Source organism: Hyaena hyaena, unplaced genomic scaffold, assembly GCF_003009895.1.
Source record: "Hyaena hyaena isolate Hyena2069 unplaced genomic scaffold, ASM300989v1 scaffold_658, whole genome shotgun sequence".
In the NCBI taxonomy this organism is placed as follows: Eukaryota; Metazoa; Chordata; class Mammalia; order Carnivora; family Hyaenidae; genus Hyaena; species Hyaena hyaena.
This window is the reverse complement of record NW_024081288.1, coordinates 542,111-560,119: the sequence shown is the minus strand read 5'-3', so window position 1 is coordinate 560,119 and position 18,009 is coordinate 542,111. Positions and strand designations below refer to the sequence as shown.

The 18,009-nt window shown below is 45.5% G+C and overlaps 1 protein-coding gene across 11 annotated transcripts in view; it reads right to left on the bottom strand.

Annotated features, from left to right (window-relative positions):
* Window positions 1-3,773: 3,773 nt before the first annotated feature.
* The window catches only part of LOC120219876 (regucalcin), a 175,570-nt gene continuing 161,334 nt past the window's right edge, over window positions 3,774-18,009 (bottom strand). For 7 of the 11 annotated variants that reach the window (XM_039216770.1, XM_039216762.1, XM_039216763.1 and 4 more), the window contains 6 exons: window positions 16,563-16,742; window positions 14,042-14,224; window positions 8,790-9,005; window positions 5,859-5,990; window positions 5,331-5,485; window positions 3,774-4,191 (listed from right to left, as the gene is read on the bottom strand). In XM_039216770.1, coding sequence (XP_039072701.1) covers window positions 4,141-4,191; window positions 5,331-5,485; window positions 5,859-5,990; window positions 8,790-9,005; window positions 14,042-14,224; window positions 16,563-16,742 — 917 coding nt within the window. In that variant the 3' untranslated portion in view covers window positions 3,774-4,140. The other 4 variants (XM_039216772.1, XM_039216774.1, XM_039216769.1 and 1 more) reach the window with 4 other exon arrangements.

The following is an 18,009-nucleotide window of genomic DNA, read 5'->3' as shown; positions in this document are numbered from 1 at the left end:
CCTATTTCAGAGTCTGTATCTCCCTCTCTCTCTGACCCTCCCTTGCTCACGCTGTCTCTCTCTCTCTCTCTCTCTCTCCTAGAAATAAATAAAAATATTAAAAAAAAAAAAGAGTCGGATGCTTAATCCATTGAACCACGCAGGTGCCCCAGAAAAAGCATGTTTTTGAAGTGTCAAGAGGTTGAAAGAAGAGAACTATCAACCGTGATCTATATCCAGTGAAAATAACCTTCAGGGATGAAGACAAAATAAAGAAAGACATTCTCATATGACGTGAACTGAGAGAATTCATGGCCAGCAGACCTACTCCAACAAAACTGTTAAAGGAAGTTCTTCAGACAGTAAAAAGGAGACAGAAAGAAACCTGAAGCATCAGGAATGAAGGAAGAACAACAGAAATGGTAAATACCTTGATGGCTGAAAGCAAAAGAATTAACCTTGATGGGATACCTGGCCGGTTCAGTGCCCCGTGACTCTTGATCTTAGGGTTCTAAGTTTGAGCCCCATGTTGGGTGTAGAGATTACTTAAAAAACAAAATCTTTAAAAAAAAATTTAACCTTGGAACTAGAGGGTATTATGCTAAGCGAAACAACGGAGTCAAAGAAAGGCAAATATCATATGACTTCACTCATATGTGTAATTTAAGATGAAAAGCAGGGGTGCCTGGGTGGCTTAGTCGGTTAAGCATCCGACTTTCGCTCGGGTCATGATCTTGTGGTTCGTGGGTTCGAGCCCCGTGTCGGGCTCTGTGCTGACTGCCAGCTCAGAGCCTGGAGCCTGTTTCAGTCTGTGACTCCCTCTCTCTCTGACCCTCCCCTGCTCACGCTGTCTCTCTCTCTTTCTTAGAAATAAATAAAACATTAAAAAAAAAACTTATAAGATGCAAAGCAGATGAACATAAGGGAAGAGAAGCAAAAATAATGTAAACACAGGGAGGGAGACAAAACATAAGAGACTCTTAGATACAGAGAGAGAAACTGAGGGTTGCTAGAGGGGCTGTGGGTGGGGGGATGGGCTAAATGGATAAGGGGCATTAGTGAGGACACTTGTTGGGATGAGCACTGGGTGTTATACATAAGGGATGAATCACTGGAATCTACTCTTGAAATCAACATTGCACTATATGCTAGGTAACTTGGATGTAAATTAAAAATAAACAAACAGGGGCACCTGGGTGGCTCAGTTGGTTAAGCAGCTCACTTCTGCTCAGAGCATGATCTTGTGGTTCGTGGGTTCAAACCCTGTGTCGAGCTCTGGGCTGACTGCTTGGAGCCTGGAGCCTTCTTTGGATTCTGTCTCTCCCTCTCTCTCTGCCCTCTCTTGCTCATGCTCTGTTTCTCTGTCTCTCCAAAATAAAATAAGTGTTAAAAAAAATTAAAAATAAGCAAATAATATTCTGGTGACTATTTCATTTATTTTTAAAATTTATTTTAAAATTTTTTAAAAATATGTTTTAATTTTTTTTTAATGTTTTATTTATTTCTAGGAGAGAGAGAGACAGCGTGAGCAGGGAAGGGTCAGAGAGAGAGGGAGTCACAGACTGAAACAGGCTCCAGGCTCTGAGCTGGCAGTCAGCACAGAGCCCAACGCGGGGCTCGAACCCACGAATCGCGAGATCATGACCTAAGCGAAAGTCGGACGCTTAACCGACTAAGCCACCCAGGCGCCCCAAAAATATGTTTTAATTTTTAATTAACATCCAAGTTAGTTAGCACATAGTGCAACAATGATTTCAGGAATAGATGCCTTAATACCCCCACCCATTTAGCCCATCCCCTCTCCTACAACCCCTCCAGCAACCCTCTGTTTGTTCTCTATATTGAAGAGTCTCTTATGTTTTGTCCCCCTCCATTTTTATATTATTTTTGCTTCCCTTCCCTTGTGTTCATCTGTTTTGTATCTTAAAGTCCTCATATGAGTGGTCATATGATATTTGTCTTTCTCGGACTGACTAATTTCGCTTAACATAATACCGTCTAGTTCTATCCACATAGTTGCAAATGGCAAGATTTCATTCTTTTTGATTGGCGAGTAATACTCCATTGTATATGTGTACCCCATCTCCTTTATCCACTCATCCATCAATGCACATTTGGGCTCTTTCCATACTGTGGCTATTGTTGATAGTGCTGCTATAAACATGGGGGTGCATGTGCCCCTTTGAAACTACATTCTGGTAACCATTTTAGATCAAGTCTATATTCCAAATCAGTCATTAAAAAATGCACTCTACCTAAAAAAAAATCTAACTTTGATGGATTTTCAGATTTCAATGGATTTTCAAGGGATAGAGACATTACATATTGAAAAAAAGTCAATTCACCAAAAATACATACAAATTTTTTTACTGTTTATTTCTTTTATTTTGAGAGAGAGGGAGAGAGGAGAGAGAATCCCAAACAGTCTTCCTACTATCAACATGGAACCCAACGTGGGGCTTGGTCCCATGAACTGTGAGATCATGACCTGAGCAGAAATCAAGAGTCGGACGCTTAACCAACGGAGCCACCCAAGTGCCTCCGAAAACACACAATTTTAAAGGTGTATGCACCTAACAACTGAGTTCAATAATACACAAATTCAAAACTGTCAGAACTGAATAGACAGACAAATCCAAAATTATAGATGGGGATTACAACACTCCGTCCCCATTAACAGATAAAACTAGAAGACAGAAGCTCAGGAAGGATATAGAAGAACTGAACACCACCAACAACCAACTGAATCTAACTGGCATTTATAAAACACTCCACTCATAACAGCAGAATGCACATTGTTCTCAAATATAAATCTAACAAAACATGTACAAGATCGATATGCTGAGACCTACAAAATACTGATGAAAAAATGTGAAGACCTAAATAATTGGAAAGACACACCATGTTTCTGAAGTGGAAGACTCAAAATAGTAAAGATGCCAAACTCTCCAAATTGTTCCACAGATTTAAAGCAACTTCAATTAAAACTGCAGCATGATTTTTTTATAGGTCTCATTAAGCAGATTCTAAAATTTATATGGAAAGCCAAAGGAACTAGAATAGCTAAGACAATTTTGAAAAAGAACAAAGTTGGAGAAATCACACTAGCCAATTTTAAGGCTAGTTAATTGTGACAGAAATCAGATCAGTGTTTTCCTGGCGATGAGGGTAGACATACAGAAGGACCAAAGGAAAGGATTACAAAGAGACACAGAGAAAGTCTTGGAGTGGTGGATAGATTCATTATCTTGCTTATGGTGTTGGTTTCATTGATGTATGTCAAATTTATCAAATTGTACACTTTAAATATGTGTAGGTCTAGTATAACCCAATAAAGCTATTTTTTAAAAACGTATTCTTTCTAGGGGTGCCTGGGTGGCTCAGTTGGTTAAGCGTTCAACTTTGGCTCGGGTCATGATCTCATGGTTTGCGAGTTTGAGGCGTGGATCGGGCTCTGTGCCGACAGCTCAGAGCCTGGAGCCTGCTTCCGATTCTGTGTCTCCCTCTCTCTCTCTGCCCCTCCCCCACGCATGCTCTGTCTCTGTCTCTCTCTTAAAAATAAATACACATTAAAAATTATAAAAGTATTCTTTCTATAAAGTCGTATAGTACTTTTATATTTATTAGGTGGCTGTTGGAACCATGGATTTTGCTAGAGTGCTTAATTCTTATCCTCCAGGAATATTTTAGCTTGCAAAAAATAGCATATACGAAGAATAATATGAGGGTAGGTTAGCACTGCAGTATATTTTTTAAGATTATGATAAAAATAAAAAGGAAGAGAATCATAGTAAGTCGTTCAGGCCAGTATTTATTAGTGTTTTGATGCTTTAGGTTTAATAAGTAAGAAATGCAGAACAGATATGGTCCCCCCCTCCCTTTCCCCTTCTAGCAATTTGCAAAGAATCAAGAGGCTGGTTGACGGCTGAACAATTCTTTACATTTCTATACTACCTTTTCAGAAGGCCTTGTAGTAGTGTGTTATGAGAACTATCTGTCACCCCTTACTAAAATGCTCTACCTTAAAAAAATTGTAAATAAAAATTTAGCCCTGTTAATCACATCATTTCTTTAATTTCTTTGTAACTAGATTGAAATTTCAACTCTAGAATTTTCTATGTGTCTTCCAAAGTTCCTCCAGTAGGAAAGAAGGCCTGCCACTCATCCTGCGTAGGGATAGGGAGGAATTCCTTTAACTCCCAGGCCAGTTATCTGTTAAAAAAAAAGAAAAGAGAGAAACGTTGCTAAAAGATAATTCACAAGTATTCTTCAAAAGCAGTTTTGTGATTCATAATAATATATTTAGCCACCAATTATCCTTGTTTTATTTCCTATCATGAAAAGGGATTAGATGATTAGGTGGTCCATCGATAGTAATCCAACTAGAAACTATCTACAATTAACTTGTATTTAAACCTGAATTGGGGCACCTGGGTGCCTCAGGGGGTTGAGCATCCAACTCTTGATTTTGGCTCAGGTCATGATCCCGGGGACGTGGGATTGAGCTCTGAGTAGGGCTCTGTGCTGAGCATGGAGCCTGCTTAAGATATTCTCTCTCTCTCTGCCTCTCTCCCCCGCTTGTGTGTTCTCTTTCTCTAAAATAAAATTTTAAAAAATACCTGATTTTATTTCTACCATCTTCTCTTCAGCTTGAAATGTCTATTACTTTTACCAGTGTTTGTTTTGTTGCAAAAAAAGAAGAAACCCAAAGATATTCTTGTGACATCAAAACAATCAGCTGATCTTATTTTTTAAAGTGTATTTATTTCTGAGAGAGAGAAAGAGAGAGGCAGCATGAGCAGGGGAGGGTTAGAGAGAGACACACACACAGAATCCGAAGATAGGCTCCAGGCTCTGAGCTAGCTGTCAGCACAGAGCCCAATGTGGGGCTCGAGCCCACGAACCATGAGATCATGACCTGAGCCAAAGATGGAGGCTCAACTGACTGAGCCATCCAGGTGCCCCTAAATAAAGTGTTTTTAAAACCCTACCATAGGGGCGCCTGGGTGGCTTAGTCGGTTAAGCGTCCGACTTTCGCTTAGGTCATGATCTCGCGGTTCGTGGGTTCGAGCCCCGCGTCGGGCTCTGTGCTGATTGCCAGCTCAGAGCCTGGAGCCTATTTCAGAGTCTGTGTCTCCTTCTCTCTCTGACCCTCCCCTGCTCACGCTGTCTCTCTCTCTCTCCTAGAAATAAATAAAAATATTTAAAAAAAAAAAAAAAGCCTACCATGATGAGCCTAAAGCGCTAAATGTAATTATGTTTTGCAAGTGTGAAAAGGGACTAAGGGCTCAGTTACTTTGCCAAGGATCTCCCCAACCTCACCCTCAAGAGAAAAGAAATAGCCAGATCACCTTGAAGATCCCACCAGCTTGAGGCTGCTGCAGAAGCCCCTTGGGGTCCATTCCGTCCCGGGCACAGGTCACGTACATTTCAGAGTAGTCCTTCCCTCCGAAGCAGCACGAAGTTGTTTTATCAACGGGCAACTTCACGGTTTGGAGTCTTTTCCCTAGAGGACCGAATATTTTATTCAAGGTCTAGCTCCAGCCAATCTTCAACCTACACAGCCTTTCTGGACTCCTTGCGGACGATTAGCGATATTCCACAAAGAGGAATCAAAACCCTGAAGTCAGACTTGAGCCATGTATTTGACTTACCTTCCCTGACAATTTGTGTTGGGCCCAAAGACTTACCTCCGCAGGAAAGGAGGTTCTGACTAAATTTGGGATTATACGTTTGGCCTTTATGTCCAAAATCACCCTCCTGAAACCTTTGAATATATCTCTGTATAACTTTGTCGGTCATGAAGTTTCTCCCGTTGCCAGTGTCTGGATTTTTCTAGATAGGGCAGGGATTTTTTTTTTTTTTTTTTTTTTTTTTACCTGTCTCAGGATCTAAACGAATCACTCTTCCTCCATTGTAACAGGCCACCCAGAGCTTCCCCTCCGCATCAATGCACATTCCATCCGGAATTTGTTCTTCTTTCTCCAGCTTGTACACGCTTCTGCGGTTGGCTGTAGTTAAACACACACACACACACACCAAATCAGGCTGCTCAATCCTGAGCATCAGACGGTGACGCTCAAGGTGGCTGTAAATCCTGATCACGGCTGCTTATCCAGGGGCTGGCGTGTGGCATGGTTTAGAAGAATTTGTAGCGGTAAAACAAAACTGCCCAGCAGCGCCTGGGGGGCTCAGTCGGTTAAGCGTCCGACTCCTGGTTTCAGCTCAGGTCATGATCTCGGGGTTTCGTGAGTTCGAGCCCCGGTCTGGCTCTGTGGTGGCTGTCCAGAGTCTGCTTGAGAGTCTCTCCCTCCCTCTGTCCTTCCCCGACTTGTGCTCTCTCTGTCTCTCTTGAAATAAATAAATTTTTAAAATTAAATAAATAAATAATAAAAAACAAAAATGTCCAGAAATGAAAGTGGGCACTCCTCAACAAAGGATTTTTACCACACGATTTGGGGCTGATAATACTCTCTTTAGTTTGGGTACAGACTTGTCTGTCTAAGCTTTCAGAGGATGAGAGAAGAAACATAGAATTCTTTTTTTTAAATGTTTATTTACTTTTGAGAGAGAGATTGCAAGTAGGGGAGTGGCAGAGGATCTGAAGGGGGCTCTGCGCTGAGAGCAGACAGCCCGATACCGGGCTCAGACTCCCAAACCGTGAGATCATGACCTGAGCTGAAGTCAGACGCTCAGCTGACTGAGCCACCCAGGTGCCCCAAAAAGTAGAATTCTTTTTTTTTTTTTTTAATGTTAAAACATGTATTCGTTTCTGAGAGACAGACAGAGCATGAGCGGGGGAAGGTCAGAGAGAGAGGGAGACACAGAATCTGAAACAGGCTCCAGGCTCCAAGCTGTCAGTAAAGCCTGATGTGGGGCTTGAACTCACAAGCCGTGAGATCATCATCTGAGCCAGAGTTGGATGCTTAACCGACTGAGCCACCCAGGCGCCCCCCAAAGTAGAATTCTCAATAAAATACCAATAGTGCTTTTGGAGGCTGACCCGAACTAAAGCTCTTGCACATCTACATCAGATACGTTTCAGTCAAAAAAAAAAAAAAAAAAAAAGATACGTTTCAGTCTATGTTTAGACCTCTGTGGTTTTACTTATAAAAATAATGGTGCCATGTGAACAGTTCATGTGCAAGAACTAGTAAGATGTACGAGTTCTGTTTCTGCCTGACTGAATGCTCCAAAATCATCTTATCAAAACTAAACATTAAAGAGCTTGTTCCTGGGGCGCCTGGGTGGCTCAGTCGGTTAAGCATCCGACTTCGGCTCAGGTCAAGATCTCACGGGGTTTGTGAGTTTGAGCTCTGCCTCGGGCTCTCTACTGTCAGCGCACAGCCTGTTTCAGCTTCTGTCTCTCTCTCTCTGCCCCTCCCCTACTCACGCTCATGCCCTCTCTCTCTCTCAAAAATAAACAAACATTTAAAAACATTAAAAAAAAGCTTGTTCCTGAAAGGAAGGGTATTCTGGAGCCAACCCACTGGCATTAAAGGGGGAATCAAACTCCAGAGGAACTACAAAATCCAGGTCAATATAGTAACTGCACTGGGTTATAATGGAAGAAAAAAAAGTTAAAAACATGTGTAAGTAGGGGCTCCTGGATGGCTCAGTTCGTTAAGCATCTGACTTTAGCTCAGGTCATGATCTCACAATTCATGAGTTCGAGTCCTGCGTCGGGCTCTGTGCTGACAGCTCAGAGCCTGGAGCCTGCTTCCGATTCTGTGTCTCCCTCTCTCTCTGCCCCTCCCCTGCTTGTGCTCTGTCTCTCTCTCTTAAAAATAAACACTAAAATTTTTTTTAAATAAGAAAAATATGGGTAAGTAAAAATGGGTAAAAACAGTCATAAAACAGAGTGCTATATATCTCAGAGCAAAAACATCCATACCGAAATAGTTCGCCTCTGGTTAAATTACACGAGAGCCTTGTGATTTTTTTCCAAGTCATTTTCATTATGGGTTTGGCTCTTGTGGTTTGGCACCTTTCACAAAGCAGTTTCAAGTACTCCCTTCTAGATTTTTCTCAAGAATTCCTTCTGTCCCAGCTTCCAACTATGGCTCATGTAGAACCCATTGACGGAACTGAACAGTCTTCAACTAATTGTAAACTTTTCCACTTCGGAAGATTATCCATTTGTCTCTCTGTGTCTTCCTATGGCTAACTACAGTGCAAGTGAGAGACTTCTACCCCAAACCCTCACTTTCTGTTCTTTGATCTCACTGTGCTGTGTATGATGGCTTCCCTTCTAGGCACATCTGGCAGAACAGGATCCATTTCAAGGTGAGCCTCTTTCTAGAGATGGTGGCAAGAAAGGGGATCAGGGATCTATTCATATTATGCCAACAGCAGCCACAGCTAAATGTGTTGAGGGCCACGGCTTGACTGGCAAAATAGTCAAGTCTGTGTAATTATGACTATATTGGCATAGTAACAACCAGACAGTCCCTTATTTGACAACTAAGGACCTTTTCTTTTTTTTAAGTGTATGTATGTATGTATGTGTGTATGTATTTATGTATGTATGTATGCATTTAGAGAGCATGAGTAGGGGAGGGGCAGAAAGAAGAGAGAGAGAATTCTAAGCAGGCTCTGTGCTGTCAGTACAGAGCCTGACTCCGGGCTCGAACTCACGAACCGTGAGATCATGACCCGAACCGAGATCGAGAGTCAGATGCTCAACTGACTGAGCCACCCACGTGCCACCCGCCCCCAAGTAAGGACCTTTGCAGACGAGTTGAGGAAGAGGCAGCTTACTGGTTAAATACATAGGGGGAAAATACCAACAGTAATGAAAAAGTACATACAGATCTTTCCTGTCTGCAGGTCGTAGTCAAAGGCATCCACGGAGTAGGACAGGCTGTCAATGTAATAGAAGATTTTGTGGTCCAGGGACCAATCCAAACCATTGGAGATGTCCACCTGGTCAAAGTACTTTTCCACGTGGTGGTCAGGAAAGAGCGAGTACAGGGAGCCCTGGTGCCGCTCCAGAACGGCTGGGGCCGTTTCCTCAGCCATGGTGCCTGTGGAACCCAAAAAGCACCGAGGTCAGCTCCCTGCCCCGCGCCCCTACACCATCTTTTATCACCAGGGCTCCTGGCCCATCACCAAATCAAGGAAATGACCATACAATTCCAACCTGGGCCCCCTATTTCAAAAAATGACAACTACCAGGGTGCCTGGGTGGCCCAGTCGGTTGAGCGCCCGACTTTGGCTCAGGTCATGATCTCATGGTTTGTGAGTTTGAGCCCCGCGTCGGGCTCTCTGCTGCCAGGGCGGAGCCCGCTTCTGATCCTCTGTCCCCCTCTCCCTCTGCCCCTCCCCCACTTATGCCAACGGGTCTCATTCCTGATAAGGAAGGAGGACATCTTCACCAGCTCCATTTTGTCGCACTGAGCCCAACTACGAAGTCTGGACAAAACACACCGTGTAGCCATTTGAGAAGTCTGAAAAGTGAATGTCAGGCAGCTCAGGGGAAGAACAGCCGAATGTGCAGTGCCGCCAGTTGGTGGTGAGTGCTCTGTTTGATTTTCCAGTGCGTCCCGGCTTGAATTCAACACGGCCTGGCACTTGGAGAGTGAGCACCGTGGTAAAGACCGGAATCCAAGGAGCAGGAAAGGAAACTCCTGAGGCCCAGAGGTTGGAACACATCCCCTGGTTATTTTCCACTCCTGTCTCCATTCCGTCAGTTCCGTGGCAAGGGTAGTGACAGTAGAGAGGGGCCGGCGACGGAAAGTGCAGGAACCGAGACTTGGGGAAGGGGACATTCCTGTCCACCTGGTGAAGCTGCAGCTTCAAAAACACAGAACCGAACGCTGCTGTTTTTACTCTCTCTCTCTCTCCCCCTCTCTCTCTCCCTCCTGCTGTTTGGCCCCAGAGACAGCACAGTCCTAGAGATGGGTGGCTTCCGGCTGGAGGAATGATAAGCACAACTCCAGGAAAATGGAAAGCACCTGGAGATAGCGACGAGGGATGTCGTTCGGGAATGCCATTCCCTCAGGCTGTTTATGATCTCCTGGGCTCATCTTCTACTTGTACGGGCACGAATCTGGTTCTAATTAGCATACCAGAGACTGAGCCTGCCCTGTGGCTTGAACTCCTGAGTCTCAGACCAGCGCGGAGTGGCCCATGTGGGGGCCAGATCCCACAGGACCTAACAGACCGCAGGTTAGAGCCTTTCTGTTAAATGCTCTGAACCTAAACATACACGTTGCTTACTAAGACAAATGTGTCAACGTTCACCATAGGATTTAAAAAAAATTTTTTTTTAATGTTTATTTATTTTTGAGAGAGAGAGAAAGAGACACACCATGAGCCAGGGAGGGGCAGAGAGATAGGGAGACACAGAATCCAAAGCAGGTTCCAGGCTCTGAGCTGCCAGCACAGAGCCCAATGCGGGGCTCGAACTCGCGAACCGGGAGATCATGACCTGAGCCGAAGTCGGACGCTTAACTGACTGAGCCACCCGGGTGCCCCAACATTTGCCATAGGATTTAAACAAGACCCACAGTCACAAGATAATAGTCAAAATGTCTAGGATACCATCCAAAATCACTTGGCGATTCAAAGATGCAGAAGATAAAAAAAAAAAACAAAGATGTAGAAGATATAATGGATAACCAAATAAAAGCTTTAGAATTGTAAAAGAAAATAAGTGAAGTAAAGAAACTCACTGGATGGATTCGCTAGTGGGATTGAGATGATGAAGGAAAAAGTGTTGCCAATGATAGGTCAATAGAAATTATCCAGGGATGCCCGGCTGGCTCAGTCAGTGGAGGAGGGAACTCTTGATTTCGGGGTCATGAGTTCGACCCCACGCTGGACCTCGAGATTACTTTTAAAAAAGTGTCAACCTAGGGTGCCTGGGTGGCTCAGTCATTTGGAAGGCTGACTTCAGCTCAAGTCATGATCTCACAATTCATGCGTTCGAGCCCCACGTCGGGCTCTGTGCTGACAGCTCAGAGCCTGGACCCTGCTTCAGATTCTGTGTCTCTCTCTCAACCTGCCCCTCCCCTCCTTGCGCTCTGTCTCTTTCTCTTTCAAAAATAAATAAATAAACGTTAAAAATTACTTTATAAAAAAAGCGTCAGCCTAGAATTCCATATTCAGTAAAAATATCCTTCCAGAATGAAGGTGAAGTAAAGACATTTTCCTATGAAGTAAAACTGAAAGAATTCATAGCCAGCAGACCTGCTCGAACAGAATTGCTAAAGGAAGGTCTTTAGAGAGAAGGGAAATGATACCAAAAGGCAGCTTGGAACATCAGAATAGAGGAAGAGCAATAGAAATAGTAAATATAATAGACTGTTCTTCTCTTTAGCTCTTTAAAATATTTTTTTGTACAAGATTTTATTTTTGAGTCATCTCCACACCCAACCTGAGACTTGAACTCACGACCCAGAGATTAAGAGTCTCGCACTTTATAAACTGAGCCAGCCAGCTGCCCCAGTTCTTTAAAAATATTTCTGACAGGTAAAAGCAAAAATCACATTTTCTTTTATTAATTTTTTAAAGTGCTTATTTATTTTAGAGAGAGACAGAGCACCAGCAGGGGAGGGAAGAGAGAGAGAGGGAGACACAGAATCGGAAGCAGGCTCCAGGCTCTGAGCTGTCAGCACGGAGCCCCACTCAGGGCTCAAACCCACAAACTTCGAGACCATGACCTAAGCCAAAGTTGGATGCCCAACAGACTAAACCCCCCAGACGCCCCAAAAATCACATTTTCTGATGGGGCTTAAATGTACGTATATAAAGACAACACAGGGACACAGGGGTGCCTGGGGGCTCAGTCAGTTAAGTGTCCTCCTCTTGATTTTGGCTCATGTCACGATCTCACGGTTCATGAGATCAAGCCCTGATTCAGGTTTTGCACTGATGTGAGGAATCTGCTTGGAATTCTCCCTCCCTCTCTCTCTCTCTCTCTCTCTCTCTCTCTGCCCCTCTTGTGTGTGTGCTCTCTCTCTCTCTCTCAAAATAAACATTGAAAAAAGACAACTATAGCATAAATAAGTGATGATCAATTGAAATGGTAAAATATTGGTTCTAGTTTGCAAAAAGTTAACTGTATATTTTGTGGTCCCTTCAGAAGCCCTTAAAAACTACAGAGAGATATAGTAAAAGGTCACCACAAATAAATTAATATTGAATTCTAAAAGAATGTTCACACAACCCAAAAGCAGGCAGGAAAGGAGAAACAGAGGAACCAAAAATACAGAGGGAAAGAAGAGAAAGAAATTAACAAAACGGTAGATCTAAGTCAAAACATATTATCAATTACACTAAATGTAAATAATCTAAATACATCAATTAAAATATTGTCAAGATGCTTTTTTAAAAAAAAATCCAACTATCTGCTATGCATAAGAAACTCACTTCAGATATAATGATATTGATAGCGACAAAGTGAAAGGATGGGAAAAGCTACACCATGCAAATATCGATCAAAATATCAGGCACCCCTGAAGACATCTTTATTTTGTCTCACACAGTGCCACAGAACTGGGGCACCTGGGTGAGTGTCGGTTGAGTGTCCGACTTCGGCTCAGGTCATGATCTCACAGTTTTTGGGTTCGAGGCCCCCATCGGGCTCTGTGCTGACAGCTCGGAGCCTGGAGCCTGCTTTGGATTCTGTGTCTCCTTCTCTCTCTGACCCTCCCCTGCTCACGCAGTCTCTCTTTCTCTCAAAAAAAAAAAATAAATAAAACATTAAAAAATAATAATACATTTTAAAAACAGGGGGAGTTGCATGAGACTATATTCTTCAAAAAAGAGCAGTGTCATAAAAAACAAGAAAGGCTATGTTCTGTTTCTGACTAAAGATTAAAGAGGCATGTCAACTAAATGCAATGCAGAATCATAGTCTGCATCCTGTGCCAGAGGGGAAGAAATGCTGTGAAGGACATTATTTGGTTAGTGGACAAAACTGAAATATAGATGGTACATCAGGTAAAATTGTATAATGTAAACTTTTTAAAAATGTTTCTTTATTTTGAGAGAGAGAGAGTGAGAGCATGTGTGAGCAAGTGGGGGAGGGGCAGAGGGAGAGAGAGAGAGAGAGAGAGAGAGAGAGAGAGAGAGAATCCCAAGCAGGCTCAGTGCTGCCAGCACAGAGTCCGACTTGGGGCTCGAACCCACAAATCCATGAGATCATGACTTGAGCCGAAACCAAGAGTCAGATGCTTCACCGACTGAACCACTCAGGCACCCCAGTGTTAAACTTCTTTAAGGTGATAGCTGTACTATGGCCGTGCAGGAATATGTCATTTTTCTTGGGAAATTCACACGCAAGTGTTTTTGGGGGTTAAGGCATGTGATATGGGCCACTTCTTTTCAAATGTTTCAGCAGGAAATCAAACAACAGCTGTTGTCTGTACTACTCTCACCTTTTTCTCCGTAACTTGGAAATTAGTTCCAAGTGAAACATCATCAGCAACCACAAAACCTCAATTTTATTTGATCTTTTTTCTTTTTTCTTTTAAGTAGGCTCCACGCCCAATGTGGGGCTTGAACTCACGACCTTGAGATCAAGACCCAAGCTGAGATCAAGAGTTAGATTCTTTTTTTTTTATTTTTTTTATTTATTTTTATTTATTTCTAGGGGAGAGAGAGAGAGAGAGAGAGAGCAGCATGAGCAGGGGAGGGTCAGAGAGAGAGGGAGACACAGACTCTGAAACAGGCTCCAGGTTCTGAGCTGGCAGTCAGCACAGAGCCCGACGCGGGGCTCGAACCCACGAACCGCGAGATCATGACCTAAGCGAAAGTCGGACGCTTAACCGACTAAGCCACCCAGGCGCCCCAAGAGTTAGATTCTTAACCGACTGAGCCACCCAGGCGCCCCACCTCTCTTTTAAAACTCATTTCAACTACAGTAGTACGTACCATGCACATTTTAGTCTCTGCTAGAGACAGAAATTGAAAGGAATATTTATGAATCCTTTCTCATGGGATTTTGTTTTCAGTGAAAAGCTCTTCAAGTAATGGTAACGAGTAGCGCTCTCACCAACGCTAAGCCTTGCTTTTCGCCAAAGCTCAGTCAACAGGTGCTAGAGATAAACCGTACCAGCAAAGTATCTCCCGGCGGGATCCACCTTCCCATCATTGAATCGATTGTTTTTCTTGTCCTTATCGACTGTGCCCAGGACGGCCACCGTCTGATCTTCCCAGTTCAAAGCACAGAACTTTGTTCCGATGGTGGCGACGTAGCCTCCTGACTGGCGAAGGGCCACAGAGCTGACGGGGGCATCTACAGAAGCAAAGGCAGCATTTCAGAACGCGACGGGCGGGCCAGTGGCTGAGCGGCCCGCTGCGGGCATCGCGCCACCAGGCATCTCGCCACCAGGCATCTCCAAGAGGGTTCCGGCTCTTTTGATGACGGGAGCGTCCTCTCCCTTCGGGTGAAGGGCGCAGGCTACATGACCGAGCACATTCATTGAGCAGTGTTCTGAAAGCTTCCAGTCTACTGGGAGAAGCAGAGAAGTCACTCCGTGGCAGCCGTGGCTGGGGCGGGTGCCACATCAAGTTCGAAGGAGGGGTCCCTAACCGGGGTGGGGGGACAGGGGGACACCAGAGTAGCTGTCACAGAGCAAGTGATGCTCGCTTCACCTGCTCTCCAGGAAATCCAGAGACACAAACCCTGTTTGGTTCTGACTACTAGGCTTTGCCACCGCTCACTCTCCCTGCAAAACAGGACTTGTCTCTCTTTCTTCTTTTTTAATTATTTTAATGTGTATTAGTTCTGAGAGAGAGAGAGAGAGAGAGACAGAGTGTGAGCAGGGAGGGGCAGAGAGAGAGAGAGAGAGGGAGACAGAATCCAAAGCAGGCTCCAGGCTCCGAGCTGTCAGCACAGAGCCTGACGTGGGGCTCGAACTTGTAAACCGCGAGATCATGACCTGAGCTGAAGCTGGACGTTTAGCCAACTGAGCCACCCAGGTGCCCCTCTTTTTCCTTTTTCTTTTTTAAAGTTTATTTATTTATTTTGAAAGAGAGAGGGAGAGTGCAGCTGGGGAAGAGGGAGAGAGAGAGAGAGAGAGAGAGAGAGAGAGAGAAAATCCCAAGCAGGCTCTGCACTGATTGTGGGCTCAAATTCACGAACCGAGAAATCACCTGAACCGAAGCTGACGCTTAACTGACTGAGCCACCCAGGTGCCCCTATATTTTGTATTTTTTAAATGTTAGGTTTCCTGGGTTTACTATTTTTCCACGTATTAGGAAACTTCTAAAGCGGAGAGACTGATTACCATCGTGAGCAATCACAGGAAACCAACTTACCAGAATTTATTTTGAGAACATTTTCTAAGCCCCTCTTCCATAAGTGCAAGCCTCCGGGTGCTCTGGGAGCAGCCCTTGGCTAAAAAGCGCTGTTCGGAAGTTGATTCCAGCCATTGAGGGGCCGAGGGAATGTGCAGGACACTCCTGGGAAGGTCACATTCTCCTCATGGATCCTGACCTGTGGCCTGAGGCTTCTGTTGGCTAATTTCTATAACTTCCTAAGTTACTGCTGACGTCATAAGCCTTTTCTATGGTGGGGGGGGTAGTTTGTAGATAGGAGGTGGGGATGGATATGCCCCTAATGTGTGCATGCTGGCAATAGGGAAGGCACCGAGTCCCTCTCCCCGCTCTGACCACTGGTCACAGTCTCTGCCTCTAGCCACACTGATATCCTCGGGTGAATTAAAAAGCTGGTCAGTCCCTCTTGGGGCGCCTGGGTGGCTCAGTAAGTTGAGCATCTGACTCTGGGTTTCAGCTCAGGTCATGGTCTCGCGGTTCATGAGTTCAAGTCCCGCATTGGACTCTGTGCTGGCGGTGTGGAGTCTGCTTGGGATTCTCTCTCTCCTTCCCTCTCTGCTCCTCAATAAATAAACACAACAATTACAAAAAAATAGCTGTTCCCTCTCATTTAAAAAAAAAAAAGGGGTTGAGGTCACCAGTTCTGGGATGAGCCTCCCAAGGTCACAGGAATTACTTTTCTTTTCTTTTCTTTTTTTTTTTTTTTTACCCCGGTCACGGGAATTTCTGGTATCTCTTCTCATCAACACAAAAGAAGCAGAGTCCTCATCTCTACCCAAGCCGGAGAATGAGAAACCCCTCCACTGCGAATCCGGTGGCCATAAACAATCTCATCCAAATGCCCTTGGATTTCGTCCTGAATCCTATTTTGTCGCCATGACCAGACAGTCCTGGTTGATGCTTTGTGAGTCTGAGAGCCCTTCTTATGTTCAGAGGGATGTGGCTGTTATTTCTTTTTGCAGATGAAGGGCTTGGCCTGACCCAAGATAAGACGGCCTTTGCTGCGCCACAAACCGGCTCTCCAACTTTTAAAGCCATTACCTGAGGATGTCACGGAAAGACCCTACTGTGCGCCGCCTCAGCCAAACAAGATGGGGAAATGCTGCTCTCTCCCCCCCAGAGGAAGAGCGAAGTATGGGCCCTCCAGAATTTACTCCTGGTCAAAGAGGGAGGACACAGAGCGTGGCTACAGAGAGCAGGACAATGACACATCGGGAACGACACATCAGGTGACCGCCACCCCCCAGGGAAAAGACAGCCATCCCCGCGGATCAGAGCCCAGCCTTCACCCTTACCCACGGTCACTTGCTGCACGCCCTTGCCGAGCGAATCCCAGCGGCAAACCTTTTTTGCCGGAATGTCTACGAAGAGCAGAGAGTTGGACGCCTCCTCCCACACCGGAGATTCGCCGCATCGGCAGTTCTCCGGCAAAACACACTCAATCTTAACGGAAGACATGGTCATGCGCGAGATCTCTGGAAGGTTAAGAGAGAGAAGATAAAAGGTAACCCCCCCTCGGGCACATTCAGCAAAACACCTGGCCTGAGGCCCTGGTAAGACCCCAATACAGACTGAGTTTTTATCAGGACAAACTAACGCCACGCGGCAGGAAGAGACCTGTAGGAAGGTGAAGACAGGGCTGGCGCTCCGGCAGGAGACATCTTCAGGGCCTGTTTCAAGTGATCTTTCTGAAAAGGGGGGGGAATCACAGCACCCCAATATCCGTACCTGGGTGCCAGTGACCCTCCGAGAGCTGGCCGCTCGGCCGGGGTGACGCTGCCCTTTATGCCTGCGCCCTAGCCCCCAAGGTGGGGCGGGGGCGGGCAGCTCCCTCATTGGCGGCCCCCCCCCTCCCGCCACATACAGCGGCTCCTGCCGCCCTCCCCCTGCGCGCCGGGCGCGGATTCCCTCCTCGGACCGCTCAAAGGCCAGAACCTTCCTGCTCTGCCTTTTTCTGAACTGCACTTTTCGAAATTTGTTCGTCCGTGAACTGAATGGGAACGGCCACCCAGTTTCAGCTGCACGCGACCGGAGGGGTGCAGAAAAGGACGCGGTCTGGGCACCCCCGCGGGACAGCCCCGCCGCCGTTCCCTGCCGCCCAGCAAGGCGCGGTGCCAGTTTGGCAAAGGGTCCGGAGCTTCACAGGCAGGGCCACTCCACGCTGGGACGTTAGGCCAGAGTGTGACCAGCGAACGGGGAGAAGACAAGGAAAAATGATCAGAAAAGGAAAAAGGGGAAAAAAAGCAGCATTACCTAAGAAACCCCGTGGGAGAAGGAAAACGGGCAACTTCTCAGAGCCGCCTCTTTTTTTCCCCAGACTCTGCCCAGACGATGACCCAAATTGCCTGTATCTTGGTCCTTTCTCTCTGGCATCTCCCTGCTTTGAAGTGAGGGGTCCCACCCACGGATGGGCAAATTAATGACAAGGGGGAAAGGGAAAGAATCTTTGCTTTAATATTTCCTTTGATATATTGCCTTTTTTTTTTTTTTTTTTTTTTTTTAAAGAGACACAGCTCCAATAGGCCTTAAATGCCGACTGCCAGCGTCTAGCATTCGGAATCCTCGCCGGCTGTTAAAATTTGGCATGGGTTCCAAAGGCCTTCCTGCTATCAATCTGAGATAAGGCCCAAGATCAGACGCGGGACTTTTGCAACAGCGACTTTGGACCCCTGCGCTCCTCGGCGTGCAAGCCAGGCGCGCCGGGCAAATGTCCTTTTTTCCGCCGGGTTGGGCGGGGGCCCG